The sequence below is a fragment of the Mycosarcoma maydis genome, chromosome 9 (genome assembly GCF_000328475.2).
Source record: "Mycosarcoma maydis chromosome 9, whole genome shotgun sequence".
NCBI lineage: Eukaryota > Fungi > Basidiomycota > Ustilaginomycetes > Ustilaginales > Mycosarcoma > Mycosarcoma maydis.
The window spans coordinates 683882-705728 of NC_026486.1; the positions used below are offsets into that span (position 1 = coordinate 683882).

The window sequence follows — 21847 nt, forward strand, 5'->3', positions numbered from 1 at the left end:
GGCACGCCGTGACATTTGATTTGCACGGCTCTCAAGAGCCAACGGCGTCAGATGCACAATCACGAATCACGAGTGCTGGTGTGCTTGCACCTGATGATCGGTGTTTTTTCGTGGAGGTGTGTTTCATTCGTGTTTATTCTCCGATTCGTGATTGTACCGTGCCGCTTGCCAACGTGCGCCAAGCCAAACCAAAAGTCACTGAGTGTCTTGTCATTGACAATTGTCCGCTTCTAATAGTGAGCTAGTTAACAGCGGACATTGCGAACTGAACCACGAACCCACGACTCACGACCGTTCGATGCTTGCGGGTCATCATTTTACGCAGACCTCTTAGTCGATCTGCGGCTGTGGAATGGAGTCATGTAGCGCTATGCTTTAGCCGTAACAGGTCGCTTAGTTAACACCCTTGTTTGGTCTTCTTGCCGCTGTGCAGCGGGGCTGGAAGCATAGACTGATGATGCTGTTTCGTGAGCTGATACTGAGGCCCTCTCGCGCAAGTCATAAGCTAGCATCGGTCCACATACGCCCCTGGCATTCTTATTTACTTCCAGTACGGCAGGGAGCTAGCTTTGCACGAGTGACTACAAACCTGGTCGTGATTACACTCTGAACTTTCAAGTCCAAGTTCAGGTTCTCCGCCGGGGCTCCTACACCAGAACTTGCTCCAAGTGTGGTTCACTGACCCGTGACCATTTTACCTGCCGTCTGGTCGCTCTTCCTTTCCTCCTCTGCCATCACGATCTCCTAAGTTGTTGGTCATAAGGTATTCTGCAAAACAAAATGGCAGACAATACCCACACAAGTGCGACACCGGTCTCCCGCATCAGCTCCTCGGATGAGGAGACTGCCACCATCCACACACCAGCACGCAACGAAAATATGAACAAAGATGTCGCCTCAACAACACAAGATCAAGATAGCGTTCCCGCGGATGTCGAAGCAATTCGGGAAAAGAACGATTTGCAAAAGACCAATGAAGAGAAGCAGCGCGAAGGTGAATATGACCTCGAGCCACGCGAGGAGGATGGCAAGATTGTGCTGACCGAAAGGGCTGGTTACCTCGCAACGGGATACTCTTATCCTACCTGGAAGAAATGGGCGATTCTCTGCGTCATCTTTGTGGTTCAAGTCTCGATGAACTTCAATACGTCCGTCTACCCGAACGCTGTTACAGGTGTCGCCGAGAAGTACGGCGTCAGCGAAGCGGCGGCCAGGGTGGGTCAGATGATATTCCTTGTTGCTTACGCCTTTGGATGCGAGCTTTGGGCTCCCTGGTCCGAAGAAATAGGTCGATGGCCCGTTCTTCAAATTTCGCTCTTTCTCGTCAACATTTGGCAAGTGCTTGCTGCGTTGGCGCCCAACTATGGCTCTCTCATTGTAGCTCGTTTCCTCGGCGGTCTCTTCACTGCCGGCGGCTCAGTCACTCTCGGTATGGTCGCTGATCTCTGGGAACCAGATGTGCAGCAATTTGCTGTCAGCTTTGTGGTGCTCTCTTCGGTTGGCGGTACCTCGATTGGACCTTTCGTTGGAGGTTTCATCCAGCAGTACCTCAAGGTCGAATGGAACTTCTGGATCCAACTCATCTTTGGAGGCGCGGTTCAGCTTGCTCATTTCGTCCTTGTTCCCGAGACCAGATCGACGATCCTCCTAGATCGAGAGGCGAAGCGTCGCCGCAAAAATGGCGAGCATAACATTTACGGACCCAACGAGGTTAGAACCGATCGGTTCAGCATTAAGGAGATTGGCACCTACTGGCTCCGACCCTTCGAGATGTTTGTGCGCGAGCCCATCGTGCTGTTCCTGTCGCTGCTTTCCGGTTTCTCGGACATGCTCATTTTCATCTTTCTCGAGTCCTTCCAACTCGTTTACAAGCAATGGGGCTTTAGTACCGTACAAGTCGGTCTTGCCTTCATCCCGATCAACCTAGGATACCTTTTTGCATTCCTGATTTTCGTGCCGAGGATCATCTGGGAACGCAAGAGGCGTGTACGTGATCCGAACTCCCTTACACCGGAGGCACGTCTCTGGCTGCTCCTGTATCTAGTGCCGCTCGAATCTTTGGGGCTCTTTGGATTCGCATGGACCTCGCTCGGCCCTCCACGAGTTCACTGGATCGCCCCAATGATCTTCTCGTGCATTATTGCTATAGCGAACTTTGCGGCATATTTCGCCACGGTCGACTATTTAATAGCAGCATACGGGCCATACTCGGCTTCAGCAACAGGAGGCAATGCCTTGGCAAGAGACTTCCTCGCAGGTATCTCGGCTATGTATGCCTCGCCACTCTATCACCGACTCGGTCTCGAGTGGGCGAGCACTCTACTGGCCTTCCTCGCCATCATCGTAGCTATTCCAGTATACATTTTTTACAAAAAAGGACCTCAAATTCGTCAACGCAGCAAGTTTGCGCAGGCTCTCGCCAGCGATCGGGAGCAAAATGGGGGCCGGCGCACCGATCAAGACGAGAAAGCAGAGCGAGGCACCATGTATCGCAAATCATGATCGCACTGGGCCGCTTACACTCTGGTCTCCATGCTTACTGTTGTTTCGCGGTTCTCTAGTTTTCGGCGCATCTCACAGACTTGGCCTTCACACGTCAGGTTCATTCATGATTCACGATTATTTTGTCTGTCCGCTGTGCTGCTTTGCCTCTCTGCACCGATATTACCGACCCCACTGGGACTGGTCCTGTCTAGGACTAGCACGATTCGGCACAGGGTCCTGTGGGATCTGAGCATGGAGGCCAGGCTACAGTTGGTCGGATTGCAGCAGGTTGCTGTTGGCGCTCAAACTGGTCGGCAAAAGTAAGCGCCATCACGCACTGGTCTGTTGCGTGTTGACAGGACAAAGGCGTGGCTGGAGTGGCTCGCCAAAGTGCAAATTGATAGATTGGCTCCAACTAGAATACTTTTGCTGTAGATTCGTGTTTTATGAATGCACGTTATTTTCTTCTCTTCTCATTCACGATTGTCGCTAGGCTGGCCGTCGCCAGCGCTCGAATCTCCCCGCCCTGTACTCCCTCCTTGTCGCTCGCCCTTGCGCTCATCCAGCCCCCTTTTCCGGCGCGCAGGGAGCTCATCGAGCTCTCAGGAGGCAATAAAAGCATCTAGTATTCAACCAGTGAGTGACGCTTAGCCGCGAAGGTAAATGAGCACAGCAAAGTAGACAGTCATTTCGTGATTAATTGAGCCATTAAATCTCGTCCCGGCTACGGCGTATATCTGCGTTCAGGATTGGTCAGCCGCCGCGACACAAAAGCTGGCAGATGTCACAATCCTGTGCCTGAAGACCGCAACTGGCGCGGATGACGCACTAAGTGGGGAAATGCGTGACAGGACGCGGTATCGGCCGGATGCGTTGAACGCCCACCCAGCGGTGATGCGGCGTAGCCCGGTTTAGCATGCAGCGCACCTCGTGAGCGTTCTTGACGACGGTGTTCTGCTATATGATTGCTGAGTGATGGTTGAGCTTCCATCTGCAGTGCAAGTGCTGCAGTGTCAGTGTAGGTTCTGACTCTTGGTCACGCTGATTCACACGCCTGGAGGCGCGAGCGTATATGGCAGCAATGTATAGATTGCTGCGCGAGACAAATAACACGTAACATAGTAGATGGTTCGCAGTGGCGAGTAAACAGTCACGAGTAAGGTCAAAGAATAGTAGAGTGGATGAGATCCAGCTCATCCACAAGAAGGAAAGTGCTGTCTTATAAAGTGTGTGCTCTGCACCCACGACCTGCGTGTGGCACCCGAATCCAGAAAACCCCTCTGTGCTCTGCCCACACGACCTGCATGTGGCAAACCCCTGTGGTTCACTCCCCACCCGTGCCACCTTGCCATGCTACGGCGCCCGTGCCCGTAACAGCAGACACCACAAGCACATCGACGAGGAACAAACACTTAAAGAGGTACTAAGGCAGGCAGACTTGTTTCAACATCATGAGCGCAGGCTGGAAGAGTACAAGAGAGCGAACGCAAGACAAAACAATCAAGGCGACGTTGCACATTCTGTGATGGGACGGTTAATCCTGAATGTGAATGTATCGTGTTGGCAGGTGGAAATTTTTGAGAAAGAGCAGGCTGCTAAACGCGTAACTGATGGCTGTCGAAGCTGAAAGAGTGTAGGGCGAATTCATCAAATTCTTCGGAATGGTCTTGTTTGAACGGCGTCACTGGCGGCTGCGATGGTAGCAGTGCCATGGACGCGGTCGTGTCCACGGTGGTGGTGGATATCGAGGTGGGTAGCGAGCTGTTGTAGTCCAAGGATACCGTGGTGGCGGTGGTGAGCGGGGGCGAGAGGGAGCGGTAGGAAGAGGCGCGCGAAGAAGCTCCGTCGGTAAGCGTCTCAGCGTTTGCGGCGGCTAATGTATCAAGAAAATTGTCGTCCATGCGTTGCGAATGCATTTGACCGGGCTCAACAACCGATGAGAGCGGCACATCTCGCCAGACGCAATTGCCAAACGGGCTGGCAAGTTCTGGTGTATCGAGTGAGGAGGAGGATGCATCATTGCTTCCGCCACCTTCGCTCAGAATTTTGAGACACGACTGCCAGACGTCATCGGTCAACATGTCCATGTCACCATCCCTCTTGTCTTGGTGTTGCGACTGCTGCTGCTGCTTCCTCAAGGGCGAATGCAGTTCCAAAAGCTTGCGCACCTCGATACTGGCATCAACCGCCATGCCGCTGCGGTTGCTCAGCTGTTCCAGCGCCCAGATGCATTTCTCCACTCGATGTTCGGAACACCTCACTTCGTCCCACTTGCCTTGCTCGACCAACTTGGTAAAGTTTTTAATCTCGGACTTGGCGACGCATGCAAAGCCATGGACCGAAATCTCAGGCCACGGATCGCTGTGCAGGATGGTACTTCCGGTCGATTCGATAAAGTCGAACGAAGGCTCGGACTTGTTGGTATCGGGCGTACTGCCGGCAGGGCTCGAATGCTGGATAGCGTGGATGAGCGCTGCGGTCTGGTTGCACACTTTGGAACGGAGCTCGGCGAAAAACTCATCTGTATTGTCGAATGGGTTTGACGCAGAACGATCCATGGTTTGCACCAGCTCGACAAGCAAGATGGCGGCGAGATTCCACTTGGTAGCAGTGATGACGTGCCAAGATCGAATCGAGGGCGGAAGCTGAGCATGGTGAGCAACGCAGCTGGCAAAGAAAGGAGCAAACGTCTCATCCCAATGTCGGATTACAGAGAGGACGTGTGCAATCTGCCGTTCGATTTGCTCGCTCGGAGCCTGGCGCCAGTAGCTTGACTGCAGGCGACCCACATGGCGGAAGAGCAACACTTTAATCGGTGTTGCGTAGACCAGCGTGCGTTTTGCATCTTCCTCGCTGCATGGCCAACTCTTGGCGAAAGTGTTGCGGTTCTTTTGGCTGTTGGCTGGAATCACCTCGTCCCATATCTTGCGAAGGGGCTTGTTGGCCGTGGTAGCGCCAGAGTTGGAAGTGGCTGAAAAACTTACGGTCTCGTGATGCAGACTATTGGCGTGATGCGGCGATAAGACTTGGTCGGTGAGATCGGCATCTTCGTCACCAATCACGGCATCGTACTTGCGCAACACGGAGAGTTCTGTGTCCATCATGCAGCCGAACCAATACAGGTTGTGGTAGGTGTTTTCGAGGAGTGTCGCCTCTGCCTGTCGGTGGGCTACCTGGTTGGGTTCGAGGCCGGGCTCTTCAGTGGACCAGAGATCGATTCCCTTGCGACGGAGTTGCTGAATCTTAAGTCGAAAGGCTTTGAGTTTGCGCATCGCAGTTGCAAGCATCATGGTACTTGCTTCGGCCGGGATCTGCCAGGAGGAAGAGTCAAGCGCGCTATTCTCGTCGAGCGAAGGGATGTGCAGCTGGGCGGGTAGCTCATGTTGGCCTCTGTCCCATGCTTCGCTGTCCGGCATTTCGCGCGGCTTCTCGGTCCAAGCAAAGAGGATGAGCGCAAAAATGATTCGGAAGGACCAAGCGTCAGCGGCGTCCATAAGCTTGTCCCTGGCTTGCTTCCAAAGCGAGAGACGGATGCGTGCCTCGTCAGGCCTCCAGTCTGCGCGCGTCGAGCTGGTCTGACTGGTACGATGACGCGGCCACTGGGCAGCATAGGCAAGCAAGACAGCATGATACGCGTCCGAGACGCGTTTCTCAACGTTGCGCGCAGCATTGTCAGTCTTGAAGATACGTCTCGAGGCATGGTCCAGCAAGCAAACCTTTTTGTTGAGCGCCATAGCCGCCGAGGAGGAATTTAACGAGTCGGCACAGAGCAAGTATGGGGTGGTCGCGTCGGTGACCCAGACGCGGAAGGCAGATTCGGCAGCACCTTCGTAAACATTGAGCAGGTCTGAGTTGAGATGCATGCGATCTGCATTGTGCGCGAGCCGCACGTTGGGCGCGGTGCCCCAGATGTCAAAGCCGAGTATGTCGAAGAGCGAAGGGCCGGCTTGCGAAGAGGATGCAAAGACGTTGTCGTCGTTTTCAAAAGCCAAGGGCGACTGCGCTCGGCTTAAAACTAGGGCGGTGTTGGTCTGTTGCTCGAAATCGGCAAAGCTTGCAAAAGTAGAGTGGCTATCTTGGGCTGAAGAGTATTTTCTTCGTTTGTTGTCCCTGGTATACTGCTGTTTGTCATCGTCATCGTCATTGTCATGGTTGCGGTGCTGAGCATCGGCATAAGTGCGGTTGAGTACCTTGAAAGCGGCATTGACATTGCTGATGGCAGAGGCTTGAGGCTGGAGAGGTTGATCGGGTGGGATAGGGTCATGAGGGCTGTCTCTTCTTGCTTCGCTGGAAACCGAGCTGGAATCGGCATCTGGCATGGACTTGTCCTGAGTTGTCGATGCTACGGATTCGGCTTGCTCGGGCTGAGCAGCGTTTGTAGCCTCTTGCAGGCTCTCTGCAAAGGCAACACCGGTGAGACCGCCAAGAGGGATTCCGCCGAAGGATCGGATAAGGCTGTTAAAAGTGCAGACCTGGCCTTTCTTCTTGCAGTTGTTACAAGCGACTTTGCTGGCAAGCGCCTGTGCGATGCTTTCGTATTGTGCTGAGCAGGCGCGCTTTGCTTGACGGCAGCGATCGCAGTTCTTGTACATTTTTTTGCGCGAACGTGTCTGTCCGGCAATGGAAGTGTCATTGTCGTCAAGGTCAGCCCTGATGGTAGCAGCGGTTGTATTGTTGGGAATGTGAGACGCCATGTTCGCTTTATGCAAGCTGTTGGTAATGTGTGAGGTGCGTGGACGGCGCAGGCGAGTGAAGGCGTGGCCGAGTAAATCAGATTGAAAGAGAGAGTAGCAATTGAGGAGAACTTGATGTCGGTAACAAAAGCAGACAAAAGCTTGCGTACGTGAGATGAAAGAGACTGATGAGATGGACAAACCAAAGACGACGTATGTGACCGAAAGGGTTCGAGGGTCGAGGATCAATGTTTCATGGAAAGTGAGAGAAGTGAGACTGTTGCGAATTGTCGATCCACGCTTTCGTGTTGGTGATTGGTTGTGCTGTTGGTCGAGAGGATTTGGGCAGCTGAGGGTACACGCAATCGTCAAAGATAAGCAGCGATCAGAGGAAAGGGGAAGCAGCTTTGAAATTGGCCGGTCTTTGTCTCTGTTTTATACCATTTACTGTATATCCACGACTGTTACGAAAGAATCCTGAGTGTGGGGTAGTTGGCCATGCACACCCGAAACAGAGAGCAGTCTCATCCAACCAACCCAATCGATCCATCAATCACGAATCGCAACGTTGATGGATGCATTCATGGCTGACGCTAGCGCGATTCATGAATCAAGCCGCAAGAAAATTAAGCACCGTACGAGTCGCCAAGACAAGGCGCGGAAAGCGTGCCAGCTTGTCAGTCTCATGCTTGCTTTGTCTGAGTTTTTGCGGGGTAAGGTACAGACAGATCTTACCAGACGTCGTTCATCTGCGTCTGTCGTTCCCTATAACTCAGACAAGCGCAAAGACGCCGCCTTGGCCACAGCCCTTGCAGCGAGTCATGAGTCTGTGCGAACGACGGCGACATGTCAAGACAAGCGTTTGCATTTTCCTCGTCGTACAGCATAGCCATACTGCGCCTCAACCGAGCCAGCAGTCGTCAGTCTCGACAAAAACAATTTTAATAAGAACAAAAGCTACACAACATAATGTGCGTGATACGGCATGCGGCCAGGCCAAGATTTGGAGCGCCGCTCGATACAGACAGACTCACGACGCTGAAGAGGCGAGATGTTGGGCGTGTGACCCTTTACCCGTCTCTCTGCAATCGTGCATGTCAGACATATCGTGTATGCTTCGTGTTCGGCTTTTAGCTTGCTCTCTCCAGTCTAACCTCGTTCGCCTCCACGCTTGGCTCAAAGATTGGCCTGCATACCGTTTTGCTCCGTCATACCGGGATTGAGCAGCAGCGTTAGCCCTGCCTTGAATGGTTCCAGACCGTTCCAAACCGTATGGACCTCAAAGGCTCACACTCGTGTGCCCGCACCAAGACAGGCATATATAGACGACCTTTCCGTCAACCTATCGACCAAACAAAACAAAAGTGAAACTCGGCTCTGGGGGCTGACAGCCCACGACATGGTTGGAGCAAGAGGCCACTCGGATTGTTGATCGGTTCATCTGGGGCCAAGCAAGGCACACGATCACTTGCCGATTCCTTGCCAACATTCGAGAAAGAGCTGAGACTCCCACTCGCCTAGCCTAGAATCGCTGGAAAGTCGATCACGGATCTTCTGCGGGGGCAGAATGAGCTCATTGGTCGTTAGCGCAACACGTCAAGAAACTGGCAGCAGCAAGCCATCGCGTGTTTGCTGGCCAGATCAAGACGCGGAGTAGCGTTGAACATCACGGGGAACAGCAGACCAGCCCGTTCTCATATTCATGCGGCGGTAGTCTTCCACCTCGTCAACATTAGCCTAGACCACATGCCTCATCACAGCATCCGCCACATCGTGCATGTCTTTTTATGCTGCCATTGCATTCACAGCTGCCAGACTGAAAAGCGATGGTCCCCCAGCTATACAGTAGTCACCAGATCCCGCCTCTTTTCAAAGTAGACACTCCAACGTACGAGACGGTGCTACGTACATATAACCTCATGACTCTGTGCATTTGGTCGCGGGTGTCATGGCGTCATGTGCAGTCTTGAAATAAGTTAGCCTGTTGTCTGGCCAGCTGATCTATCAGCTGAGGCTGTCATCTCCGAAGTGACTCACGACTGTAGCCTTAGTCTGCACATTCACCTAAGTTGATTCTAAGCGAGCTGATTTGCGGGAGCTGCCGCATCGTGGATTTGAATCACGAAACTGGATCACATGCACCAAAATCAAAAGAATCGGCAACCATTTTTTGACTTTTTCTTTAGCAAAGCGTGGAGTTGTGAGGACGACCAAGAAACCCAGAGATCGGCGATCAAGTGGTGCGATTCGTGATTGGCCTCCCGTGTCCCACGTCCGCACGCAGGAGAATGCAACTCGTCATTACAGATCGTCCAGCAAAAGATACAGATATGAGCAACGCTGATCAACGGCGCTGCTTTTTCGTATGGCTAATCCATTTGCTTTTTGGATTGTTGCTGCTGGAGCTGCCACTTCCCCCCTTTCTCTTGCCGACATCTTGTTTGCTAGTCTTGTCCTTGGCTGCTGCTTCCTTTTCTGCTTCATGAATCCTGTCAAGCACGTACTTCAGCACTCGCTTTTGATCCAGCAGAACCCTTTTCTCACCTAGTCGCACTACCAACGCACGTCTTTCGTTTTCCCCATCCACCTCGCTCTTTCGAGCCCCGTACAGCTTGGCCTCTTCCTCTTCTATGCTGGCTCCGTTAGGGTACTCTTTGAGTCGCAGGTCAATCGCATCCATCATGATCTGACTCGCAGCAACGCGAACCTTGGTGCCCTTTCCGGCAAGAATGTGCTCTTCCTGAGCTTCAACACGTGCGCTGGGACCTTTGCCCTTGGATTTGGCTTTTTCGAACGCATCGCGAGACTGGCAGAGAATGCGGGTGAGGGCTATCATCTCCTCCGATATGCCACCACCAGTAGCAGCAGATTTGAGTTCCTTGGTCGAAGGACGTTCCGGTTGTGCACGGTGAGGTGCCTTGGTGGCTGGAGCAAAGAGATAGTTGAGGATGAATACTTCGTCAATTCCCAGAGAAGAACAGGCCCATTCGAGTCGCGCCTCCAGGTCTTTGTGTAGCTCTTGTGCGCTCGAGTCTAGCAGGGTCGAAAGACGATTGACGGCAGCTTGAACGACAAGCTTTGCGTCGAGTTCCACAACGTCGTTGCCATTCGGCTCATCTACGTGACCGTATCGACGAAGTAGATCACTGTTGGGTGGATCAGCGTACGTGTTGAAAATCTGTTCGCCTGCCGCGATCGGCTTAGTAGCACGCATTTCCAGCACGTGAGACTTGTAGAACAAGCGAGCATTGTCCGACTCAAATTTCGCGTTGAGCATATCAGCCATGGGCGTCATAGAGATGTCGGCAACATTCTCCTGTTCCTCCTCATCGTCGTCATCGTCGTCGTTGTCGTCATCGTCGTCGTCCTCGTTATCGTCGTCAACATCATCATGTTTGTCGCCTTCGGCATCGCTGCCCTCGTTCGTGTCGTCCTGCATCTGTGCTTCGTTACCAGCCCCAATCTGATGGGCTTCCACTTCTCCCTCGTCTTCCAAGACTTCCGCTTCTGATTCGTCTGCGTTTTCTTCCACTACCTCGTCACCATTGAGATCGTCCATGTCAACTGTTTTGCCCTCCAAGCCCTTTTTGCGGCATTTGACATGGAAGCTGCGGCTCAAGATCCTTGATCCCATGATATGGTATGTCTCGAGTGAATACCACTGATCAAATTCTGCATCGCGCTGTTCTTCAGCCACTCCTTCCATGAAGATGCTTGGCAAGGAGCGGATGAAGGGGGCTGCCTTGTTGTGATAGTCTGCCTCAGCCTCATCTCTTGCGATTTTGTCGGCTATGGAAGTGCCCGAGAGATGGTATAGATCTTTCTCTTGCCAGAACATGGGCGTACTAAACTCTGTGGGCAGAATGTCGAGGTAGGGCCCCCATGTCTGCTCCCCATGTGCTCGAGGGGTGTGGCGATGATGTAACCCTTCAGCATCTGTGCCTTCGATCCTAGCGACATTCGAACATGACGAAGCAGAGGCTTCTACATTTTCCATCGACACGTCTCCATCTTGAGGTAGGTTTTCGGTAGATGAAGAGACACGAGCAGCTCTCCTCCGCTCGTACATCATGGCAAGGATAAGCGGCAACCATCCCATCATGCTGATCTGCTTCCATGAGAGTGCTTGAGAGCTGCCAGTTCGTGCTGTGGATGCTAGTGACGCTTCAGCCTCGCTACACCTCTGAGCAAGTGTTGAGGTGCTCAGATTGAGCAGAATGTGCCGAGGAATCACAAAGATGGTTTCGCCAACGTTGATCGGTGCTTTTGCCACCATACCGCGCCCCATTCCAGGGATGGGTTGGATGCGGCATCGGGGGTCCAATGCACCGCCTGATCGGCGAAACCATCCAAGAAACGCGGCCTCTACGCCCGATGTCGTTTGGCTTGCCGAGTCGGTCATATCAATGCGGTGCGCTCGACGATATTTGCAAGTGTCTCTATCGGACAGAGCCACTGCGGCTCTCAAGATGGTGAACCTCTACTGCATCTGCAATCATACGCTTTCTTCTCAAATCTGAATCGTGAATCACGAATCCCCCGCGAACCTAAAACAGAAAAAGAGAAAAAAATAACACATCAGAAACTCGGAAGACGGTCACGCTTGAATCTGTGCCATCACGAATTTAGTCACGACGTGCCAGAGAGGCTCGGTCGGCATTATTTGTGATTATGACGATTTAGAATCGTGAATTACGCTGATGGAAGTAATGGCGGTAACCAAGCTCAAAACTGTCGTCCAGGCGTTACGTTGTGTTTTGTCTGTTTTTTTTACCAACAACAGAAGCGAGCGAGGCACCAAGCACCAAGCACCAAGCACCAAGCAGCGTTTGGGCCACCAGATGCTTCAAATTTGGTCGTACCGAGTCTGTGTTTTCTTACCACCTTGACCACCATCACGAATCCGATAAGATGGCTTTCACCATCACCATTGAAAAGCGCTCAGCGCCTGGAAAGCCCGCATCCAAGGGGTTCCCTTTAACCGTGTCGCTCTCGTCTCAAAAGGCCACTCTTGCCGAACTTAAGAAGCAGATCGCCTCATCTTCTCGCAAACTCACCGTCGAACGTCAGCGTATCACCACGCAAGACAGAAAGCCTCTTCTCGATGATGACAAGTCGCTTGTCGATCTAGGCATCTCTGCAGGTCAAACGCTCTACGTCAAGGACCTCGGTCCTCAGATTGCTTGGAGAACCGTCTTCCTCACTGAATACGCTGGGCCCATCTTGATCCATCCTCTCTTCTACTATTTTGGTCCCCAAATCTGGAAGCGCGACTTCGTGCCGTCCAAGATGCAGACCGTAGCTGTCTCTCTCGCTGTTGCTCACTACGTCAAGCGTGAACTCGAGACGCTTTTCGTTCATCGATTCAGCAACGGAACTATGCCACTCTTCAATATTTTCAAGAACTCGACTCACTACTGGTTTCTCTCGGGCTTCCTCTTGGCGCCTTTCGTCTACTCTCCTTGGTTCTCTGCTGCCTCTGTAGCTGGTACCATTCAGGACAACACCACGTTCATCTACTCGACCGCGGCTGTTATGGTTCTTGCCGAGCTCGCCAACGGCTACACTCACATCATTTTGAAGAATCTCCGCCCCGCTGGTACCAAAGTCAGAAAGATCCCGCGCGGTTTCGGCTTCGAGTTGGTCTCTTGCCCCAACTATTTCTTCGAGTTCCTCGCTTGGGCTGCATTCACAGTGCTCACGCTGAACCCTGCTAGCGCGCTGTTCGCCGCCGTTAGCACAGCTCAGATGTGGGTCTGGGCGGTCAAGAAGCACAAGAACTACAAAAAGGAGTTCGGCAAGGAGTACCCCAAGCGCAAAGCCATGTTCCCCTTCATTGCTTGACAGACATGTGACATTTGTCATATCTAAATTCAAGCATTGATACGTGTATCTCGTACAGGTTTATCTTGGCTCGATCGGCAGAACACATACGAATCAGATAGGACAGATAGGACGAGAGCTTTGAATACAGTCCAAGGTAGTTCCATGGTGTGCGTCAGAGAGCTTACGTCAGTTAGGAGTGTACATCAGCAGTAGGTCGGGCGAGACACACGATGATAGTCGAGCAGTTGCTCTGCACTGCTGTACACCAGATGCAGTGGTTTTTCAAGCTCTGGCAGACTCGTCACCTCGTGCTGCCAGCCCCAGTCACGTTTGCTTGTCCGAGTGCCGAGCCGCATCGAGTCGTCGTCCTGGCCTTGGTCGGCGTCGCTAGCGTCCTGATCGACGGACGATCGCTGAGAGCTGTCTGTGAGATCTTGTTCGTCTATATGGACTGGTTTCGGTAGCAAGACGTCAGCTCTTCGGGCCGCCTGTTGTACTGCATCATTCTCATCAGTCTCGTCGTTGTGGGGCGAGAGCACGTGTTCCAGAAATGCGCCTACACGTCGATGTAGCGTATCGAGGCGTGAGACCAGACCTCCATACCGCAGTTCCAGTGTCTCCCAGCCGTGCGGCTTGTACATGGACATCCACAACTCGCGATGGTACTTCCACAGCTTTCTTGCCGCATCCAGACACCTCGCTGTGCGTCGGTTGAGCTGCTCCAACTGCGGCCAGTTGCCAGACGCGTACGCCTGGTGCAGTCTCTGTCGCAAATTGGCTTTCAGCGACAGTGTATGTGCGACCAGTCGCGCTAGTTCGAGCCGCGCATTAAAAGGATGATCCGACAGGATGCGTACCGTCTTTGCTCCTCCCGCTCCAGCCACCCCACCTCGGCCTGTCATTCCCGAGATCAAAGACGCAGCTGCTCCGAACAGCCCTCCGGCAGTTTGACTCTTGTCACCACTTTGCGCCTGACCCGGCCTTACCACAAGAACGTTGCGGTTCTGAAGTGCTTCTTCCATTGTGACGCCTTCCAACCTCTGACTGAGCTGAGAGGCGATATTGGCATAGTGCTGCTCCGCATCAAAGCTTGAGGCAACCAGTGTCGTCTCGGCAAAGCTATGCACCGGATCGCTCCATAACATCCACTTGCTGGTGTTTGGAGCAAAGTGGATTTTGTCGTCTTCGGCGACGTCCAATCCAAACTTTGTTGTATCGTCGATCGCAGAGGCGCGCACAAAATCGTCCCAATCACCGCCCACGATCGCGTCAAACTTGCTCTTCAACAGTGAAACGTCCAGTCCACTTTCGGCCGGCCTTGCTTGTGGGTCGAGAGATGACTTTGTTGTATACGCATGGTCGGCGTAGTAGCACCAAGCAGGGAGCGACGACCAAAGATCTACCTCATTGCCTTCGTCTCCCCAGATGGTCAGGAAAACATGCTTGATTCCAGCCGAGTTCTTTGCCGCCTTGAGGTTGGCAGAAATCGTTTGGAAGGTGAAGGGCAAAGCGGTCCAGAAGCGCGACCAGGTCCAAGAACCAGCGGCCAGCCAGGGGCTCGCACCGCGTAACTCCTCATGATTCTTGATTCGTTTCTCGTAGCTCGTCGCAGACGTGTGATAGTAGTCCCAATAGACAAGGCTGCAGCTGGCAGGGATCCCTTGTTGCTTTCCATCGATTGGTTGATCAGAGTCGTAGTAGCCCACAAGCGAATTGTTGCGAGCAGAAAGACAGAACAGCATATCGGACCAGATCATCGGCTCGAGCTCGAGTGACTCACATATGGCAGTCACCTTTGCAAGATGCTCTACGAAGATCTGACTGCCTGTTTTGTTGTTCTGATGGCCATAGATCGAGTAGTATCTACCATGACCTAGGCCGTGCGTCTCATCCATGCCAAGATGGATGCGTTTGCTTCGAAAAGGCGCTGTTGCAGCCCTGATCATCTTTTCTAGAATGACGTACGTTTCAGGCCATTCTGGCAAGAGAACCTCGGCTGTATCGCGCAAGCCAAGATATCTGGGCCATTGAAGCATCTGACCCAAGTGGCCGAGTGTTTGAATGCAAGGAATGACTTCAATGCCAAATTGTGCCGCATAGTCATCGATCTGGCGTAGCTCGTATTGAGAGTATCCGCCACGCATGTAGCCGAAAAAGGGTTCGCCATCAATTTCGTAGGTGTCTTCGGTATAAAGCTGCAGCATGTTATAGCCCAGCAGAGCCAGAGTGCGGATCAGGTATTTTGTGGAGCGAACGTTGAGCACACCGTTGCGCGAACAGTCGATCATGGTACCGATGGTTTCATAGTCCGCTGTTTGAACGATGTTGAGCTTCGCGTAAGCAGCTTCGGGTGAGAGTGAGAGGCCAGCTGTGGAGCTGGAAAACAGGCGCGGATACAGCGTCGATGATGGATCCTGATCGGCATCAAGTGACATACAGTCTTTAGCAGCTCCCAGGACGTGGCCCAAAGCCCTGTAGGCAAGGTGTGGCGAGTCTGGGTGATAGTACGCGGTAATAACAAACGGTGTGTCGATCAGCTGAGCATGGTCTGGACGCTCTCCGGCATGAGCAGCGAAGGTGCCAGATGAGGTAGAGCAGCACCAGGTGAGGCGGTTCAAGTTGGATGACGAGTCGGATGACGAGTCATGGTGCAAAGTAGAGGTGGACTCGACAAACTTCAGGTTCCAGTTCCAAAATGAAGCCGCTGGCAAAAAGCTTGAAGACGATGCGCCTATGTCAGCAGACCCACTGGCCGCAATGGGCTCGTCTGACTGGTGAAGGTGGAGCGCATCGGGCCGTATATGATGACTAACGAGTTCTGCGACACCACGCGAGATGGCTTCTGGAAGGGAAGCGTTAGAGATGCATACTCTTATGCGCGGAAGATGAGAAAGAGGTACCGTATCAGCTTTCACGCCACCGTGGTCCAGCTCAGGACCCATGGATGAGTCCCGAATTGTCTCTGACATTTGCATCGGTGCCCGTACCACGGAGCGCTTGCTGCTCGAACTAATTCGGCGATGTCAGAGGTCCAACGAGCAGATTCACGATTCTCGCAGATTCAATGAGCGCAGCTGCTTGAACCTGAGATCGTCACCGGCAAGCAACAACCACGTAGCACAGCGGTAGGTAGACTGTGGATACTAGTATCCTTGATTGATACAGAGCGTGGCTTGTGCATCGTCTGTTGGCACTCGTGACTTGTACTTTGTGCTGCCGCAGCCAGTTTGTGGAGGCATTCGTGATTCCCCGGCATGGTTCACGATTCGTGATTCACGATTTGGGTGCATCGGCTCATCTCTGTGCTGTCACTTTTGTCGTGCCTGACTTTGTGATCTGCGTGGCTCCAGAAAGGTATCAGATCGTTGTTAGGGTTGGTTGTTCGCACAATCCATTCCAAAGCTTCACTCGTGACTCGCTGCGTGGCTAGAAGACGAGAAGAAAAGACCAAAGGCAAAATTCACGATTCACGATTCACGATTCGTGATTCACAATTGTGGAGATTCGAGATTCGAGATTCGAGATTCGTGATTCGAGAATTCGTGATTTTGATAAAGTTCCAGGTTCGCGAATCCACGACTTACGAATCGCCTTGTCCAACCAGATTTGCTTCGTGATTCACGATTCGTGATTGTAGATCGAGTGACTTACGGCGATTCACGTTGCTCGTTTGTATCCACAACAATCACCCTTCGTCAACCTCCTTCGTCCAGCCATCTCGACACCCGACCCACGTAAGGTCACCTTGTCAACATGTCGGATCTATCACAGACCATTCGAGCCTTCATCGTTGGCTCTTTTCAACAACTGCCACCATCCATCGTCGATGATCTAGCAAATGGCTCTGTCTCGCTGCTTGGTATCGTCCGTCTTCTCGGGGAATACCTCACTTCTCAGGAGGAGGACACAAGAACTCGCGCAGTTCAGTTGCTTTCCTACATCACCTGTCATTTTCTCGATACTTCGGCACCTTTACCGCCGTCCAAGCAGCCACTCGCAAGCATTTTCACTATTCAAGCCGTACGTACGCTCTCTTCATTCTTTGCAGACAAGATTGCAGATGGCGTCCTCATATCGGATAACTTTGTTCGCTCTGCAAACGCTCCCGAGGTGGTCCCGGATACTGCTTCCAGCGCACGCAAGAACGAAGCTGAGCAAAAGACGCTTCAGGGCAGCGCAATGCTCGTCAGCTCGCTCAATGCTCTCACCGTTCTTAGCGCATGCAAGGCGACGACCGCAGCATCAGCCGACACAGCACCCACTTCTCCACCTCCGGTCAAAGGTTTTGGTCAGGAGCAGGCACACGCTGTTGCCGACGCTCTGTTCTCCCATGTCATCGCAACCAACCATCCTCAAAGTCTTCGCTTCATCATTTTCCGACTTCTCGATAGCCTCGTCGCACATCACAGAGATGCACTAAAGGCGTATCGATCTTCGACTTCCTCCGCTGCCGATGAGCAGCCAACCCAATCTACATCTGCTACTCCCCATCCCATGCAGGTCGACCCAGTCGCTGATGCCGATGCACTAATCTCGGGATCGGAAACGTGCCAAGGCAAAGACTTCTTGCAAGGCTACGTCAAGATGGTCCAAGGCGAAAAGGATCCCCGCAACCTCATGGTTCTGTTTGGCGTCGACAAGGTGCTGCTAACCGAGTGGGTCATGGATCGTGAAATGACTGAAAGATTCTTCGACATTACCTTCTGCTACTTTCCCATCACCTTCCGTCCGCCACCCGATGACCCCTACGGCATTACCTCGGACGATCTCAAAGTGGCTCTGCGTGCCGCCATCTGTGCATCGCCCGCCTTGGCACCGCACGGCTACCCGCTTCTACTTGAAAAGCTCAGTGCCGCAGGTGGTGCTGCCAAGCTCGATACACTTCGCACCCTCATCGCTGCGATGCCTGTGTATGGACGCGCTGCAGCGCTCGCAAATGCCACCAAACTTTGGGAGGGCCTCAAAATCGAAATATTTCACGCTACCGACGACGAGACCGGCGACCTGGCTGTCGACACCCTGACCATCCTTCTTCACGTTCTCTACCATGGTGTGGACCCACCCGAAGGCATTGCTCCAAGAATGGTACATGACTGCTTGGTCGAGCTCGAGGAGCCAGGCAAGTCGCTGGCAAAGGCAGCTATCCGGGTGCTCTCGTGTCTTGTGCGCGCTTCTGCTAGTACAGCCTACCTGGCCGTGTATGGATTCATGGACCAGATGATCAAGATGTTCGCGGACCCGGAAGATCTGGCACAGCGCACTCCCATCCTGGCCGGTATTGGTGAACTGCTCGATGCCCTTGCTAAAGTATACCGTCACGCTGAGCTTGCGCGAGCCAACGAGGACGGTAATACCAAAACCAAGCCTTCATCTGCTGCAAGCGAGATTGGCTCTGGTCAGCTGCTTCCAAGCACAGCTCCGGGTCGCAGCTACACCGGCGATAATCGACCCTTGGACCCTTTCCTGTCTGAGCTGCTCAGCTGCCTGTCGAATGGCCTGCGATCTACGTCCTATCGCCGGTCTGCTATGCTTGTCTTTTCGTCGATCGTATCCATCTCGATTCTCAGCAGCAATGGCAATGGCACTGGCACTGGCACCACTGGCACGCAAAATGACGAAGTATCCCTCTCGAAATCAATTAAGCCTCTCCTTGACTTTGACGAGCTGAGCTTCCTCACGCGCCAAGTCGCCTCCTTGCTGACTTCTTCTATCGGCGACGACGTCCGTGAAGAAGCACTTTGTGCCATCGAGGTCATCTCTAACGAACGCACTGCCTCTACGCTCGCAGCAATCAATCCAACAGCCAAGATCATCGAACAGGTCGTTCTGCCCGTCTTGCTCGAAAAGCTGCCGGACCGGATTCAACTTTTCGATGACCCAGAACAACGAACGACAGGTAATGCCATGGACGACACCGCAGCCGAGCTGGACCTCATCAAAGCAAGCATCAGGCGCAGCCTTGGTGCCCTGTCACGCCTCTGTGTCGCGCCTTTTCTCTTCGAAGCTGTGGTGGTGAAACTTTTCACCAAGCTCGAACTGTGTTGTCGAACCGGTGTGCATGATGGCCCTAGCAGCGAGAGGGATATTGTCCTCGGCGTCACCAAAACCAACGAAGAAGGCAAATCCAGTTCCATGCTCAATGAGCAGCTCAGCGCCCTGCATGAGGCCAACTTGGGTTATGCACGCGGACTCATCCTCACTTTGCAGACAATGGTCGACCTCAAGAAACAAAACGGCCATCTTGATCTTGTCAAGTACGCCCACACGCTTCCCTCTCGTCTGGTCAGCTTGACGCTGTCAAGCCTTGGCAGTGCCACGGACCAAGCAAATGCAGAGGTGAGCATCGCTGCACATCCGGCTGTCGTCGCGGATTCGGCCGCGCTGCTTGGCACGTTTGTCAAGCTACTCGACACAAGTCGTCAACGCGAGTTCTTGGCCAGTCTCAACCAGACTTTTGTTCAACGTCAGTCGACCTTTGTGGAAAGCGGTGAAAATGTGGAGGGCGCATCTCTCATTGCTGCTAATTCGCCATTGGAACAGTCGTTTGCGCCCTTCTTGCCTTCACCGGCATCTCAAAACGACCACTTTGCTATGGCAAGCAGAAATGCTGTGGCGCTTTTCGCAGCTGCTATTGTCGCTTCTGGCCCAGCTGCCGGTGTTGTTGTTCTGTCAGCTTCAGCAGATGCAACAATGTCAAAACATGACGCAGCCTTGGCTTCGCTCTCTCTTCTGCTTGATTGGACGCTGGCTGCGGCCAGCTCAAATGCTGACAAAGGCAGCACTAACTATACGATGGGCCAGACTTCGCAAGCTCTCCAACTCAACAGTGCATTCTGGATGGCAGTTTCGCTGACGAACAAGTTCATTGACGAGACGCAACCGGCTTTCCTCGATCTGCTCGACACGTTCTGGGGCACGCATATCAAGAATCCCTCCACTACTGCATGCTCGGCGAGACAACGACGGGTGGCGCTGCAGATGTGGATGTGGCTATCGCGTGCGCTTGTGATCAAATCATCCAAGCTTTCCGAGGCCATGTTGAATCGCGTGCTGATCGAAATCTTTGATGACGTTGCGAGTGGTATCGCCGGGCAAAAAAGAGCGACTCAACTTGTGGCCACAGCATCACAGCCTGCAAAGACCGAGGAGAGCGTTGACTGGAAGTTTGCGCGAGCAGCCGCTCGCGACTTGTCGACTATTGTGGGTGTCGGTGAAGACGGCATCACAACCAAGGAGAATGGCTTCACGGTGCGACTGCTATGGAAGCAAAAGCTGTTCTCCTTGTTGCTTCCGCGCCTGCTCGAGAGCTATTCGAGTGCGGCCAAGCTCGCGCATCGTCACAACCATGTTGATGGTGAGCATTGTTCGCACTCGCACGGCGAGGCTGATGTAGACGCCAAGACCATCTACCTCGTCTCGCTCGCGGGTCTCTTACCCTCTCTACCGTCCACGATGCTGGTAGAGCGTCTGGAAGGTGTGTTTCCCTTGCTCATCCAGGCGCTCGCGCTTCCTGATTCCAAGGCGCGTTCTGCCGCTGCAAACGCCATCACGGTCGCAAGCGAAGTAGGCAAGAAACTTGCGCCTCCGTCATCCTTACCTCCTTCGGCTCCACAGTTCGATCCTACTGCGCTCATTGCAGCGCATCTCAACTCGATTGTTACCAAGCTCCTTTGCAATATCGAGCCCACGCCGTACACCCCGCCTGCGACGCGAATCGCCGCTCTGCGCACCTTGACTAGCTTGGCCGCCAAAGTACCGGAGGACGACGAGGCTACCCACTCAACGCAGCGCTCAGACAGTGGGCTGCAGCATCACCACTTGCACCCGTTGAGAAATCTCGTCCTCAAGCATCTGGGCAAGCACAAGATCGGTATCGACGACAAAATTCGTTCGGTCAGAAGCTATGCGGTCGACGCTAGAGACGCTTGGTTTGCGATTTCCGAGACCTGAACCCATCGCACTTGCTTGCTGGTCTCACATCTGCGATTGTCAAGCAAACATTATCGTCAATTGTGAATCGTGAGAACAAGCGATGAAAGGGTATAATTTGCGCATGTGCCATATGTGTGTGCGTGTATGAAAGCATTTGTCCATGACAATCACGAATCACGTGTCACGTGGAAAAGTAATAATCATCGCCTTCGACGCCAGCCTCATATGTTGGGCCGTCCGCGTCGCCGTTTGGCTTCGACAGCGCACGTTCAGCATTAGCATCTCGCAGCACATTTGCGCTCTGATCGGCACCAGTAACAGTGGCGAATCGGGAGAAATAGCCTTGGACCAATCTTTCCTCATCGTCATCCGTTGCGAACGCGGCTGCTGCTGGGTCGGATTGGAACAGGCGAGGGTCGATCTGCGCATGGTCTATGAATGGAGCTTGTGATGTTCCGTCTGCGGCTGGCACTGGTGCTGATGCAGGAGGTGGCGAAGTGGTCGGACGGAGGCGCTGCTTGCTGCTACTTGACACCGAAGACGCCCGATTGAGTCGCTGCTCTCGCTGTGTCGGAGCTGTGTGTTTTGATGTTGCATCCTCGTCATCCTCTTGACCGAGCCATCTGGCACTATTGTTGGATACATCCTCCGAATCAAAGCTCAACCCCGGTTCGCTGCTGATCGACTTTATCCACTCCGACACTTTGCCTTTTGCGCGCTCGAGAATTGTTGACGCGCTGCCTGTCTCCAGGTTTTCATCCTCCAGTGCATCTAGCAGCCGCTTGCCTTTACGACTCTGCCCCGCCTTTGCCACCTCGCTCGACCTCAAGTTTGGCTTTTCCACTGCTTTAGCTTCGGTCCTGGTCTTCTTGACAGTGGCCTGCGCTTCAGCTTGAGCACGCAATCGCAACCTTCTCTCTCTCTGCAGCTGC

General features: G+C 53.2%; 7 protein-coding genes across 7 annotated transcripts in view; 3 read left to right on the top strand and 4 right to left on the bottom strand.

The window, feature by feature from the left end:
- Positions 1-780: 780 nt before the first annotated feature.
- Positions 781-2502, top strand: UMAG_03619 (uncharacterized protein; the record flags this gene model as incomplete). Its single annotated transcript, XM_011391740.1, has 1 exon — positions 781-2502. The coding sequence occupies one exon, from the start codon at positions 781-783 to the stop codon at positions 2500-2502; it is 1722 nt and encodes a 573-aa protein (XP_011390042.1).
- Positions 2503-4079: 1577 nt separating this feature from the next.
- Positions 4080-7178, bottom strand: UMAG_03620 (uncharacterized protein; the record flags this gene model as incomplete). Its single annotated transcript, XM_011391741.1, has 1 exon — positions 4080-7178. The coding sequence occupies one exon, from the start codon at positions 7176-7178 to the stop codon at positions 4080-4082; it is 3099 nt and encodes a 1032-aa protein (XP_011390043.1).
- A 2323-nt stretch (positions 7179-9501) lies between these two features.
- Positions 9502-11559, bottom strand: UMAG_03621 (uncharacterized protein; the record flags this gene model as incomplete). The annotated part of the gene is made up of 1 exon (XM_011391742.1): positions 9502-11559. The coding sequence occupies one exon, from the start codon at positions 11557-11559 to the stop codon at positions 9502-9504; it is 2058 nt and encodes a 685-aa protein (XP_011390044.1).
- A 509-nt stretch (positions 11560-12068) lies between these two features.
- Positions 12069-13001, top strand: UMAG_03622 (trans-2-enoyl-CoA reductase (NADPH) TSC13; the record flags this gene model as incomplete). Its single annotated transcript, XM_011391743.1, has 1 exon — positions 12069-13001. One exon carries the CDS (start codon positions 12069-12071, stop codon positions 12999-13001), a length of 933 nt encoding a protein of 310 aa, XP_011390045.1.
- Positions 13002-13186: 185 nt separating this feature from the next.
- Positions 13187-15925, bottom strand: UMAG_03623 (uncharacterized protein; the record flags this gene model as incomplete). Its single annotated transcript, XM_011391744.1, has 1 exon — positions 13187-15925. The coding sequence occupies one exon, from the start codon at positions 15923-15925 to the stop codon at positions 13187-13189; it is 2739 nt and encodes a 912-aa protein (XP_011390046.1).
- Positions 15926-16736: 811 nt separating this feature from the next.
- On the top strand, positions 16737-20933 carry UMAG_03624 (uncharacterized protein; the record flags this gene model as incomplete). The annotated part of the gene is made up of 1 exon (XM_011391745.1): positions 16737-20933. One exon carries the CDS (start codon positions 16737-16739, stop codon positions 20931-20933), a length of 4197 nt encoding a protein of 1398 aa, XP_011390047.1.
- Positions 20934-21096: 163 nt separating this feature from the next.
- The window catches only part of UMAG_15087 (uncharacterized protein), a gene marked incomplete at both ends in the record, with an annotated part of 2249 nt that continues 1498 nt past the window's right edge, over positions 21097-21847 (bottom strand). Inside the window, one exon of the mRNA XM_011391824.1 lies at positions 21097-21846. Within this exon, the coding sequence (XP_011390126.1) occupies positions 21097-21846 (750 nt within the window). The remainder of the gene's footprint in view (position 21847) is intronic.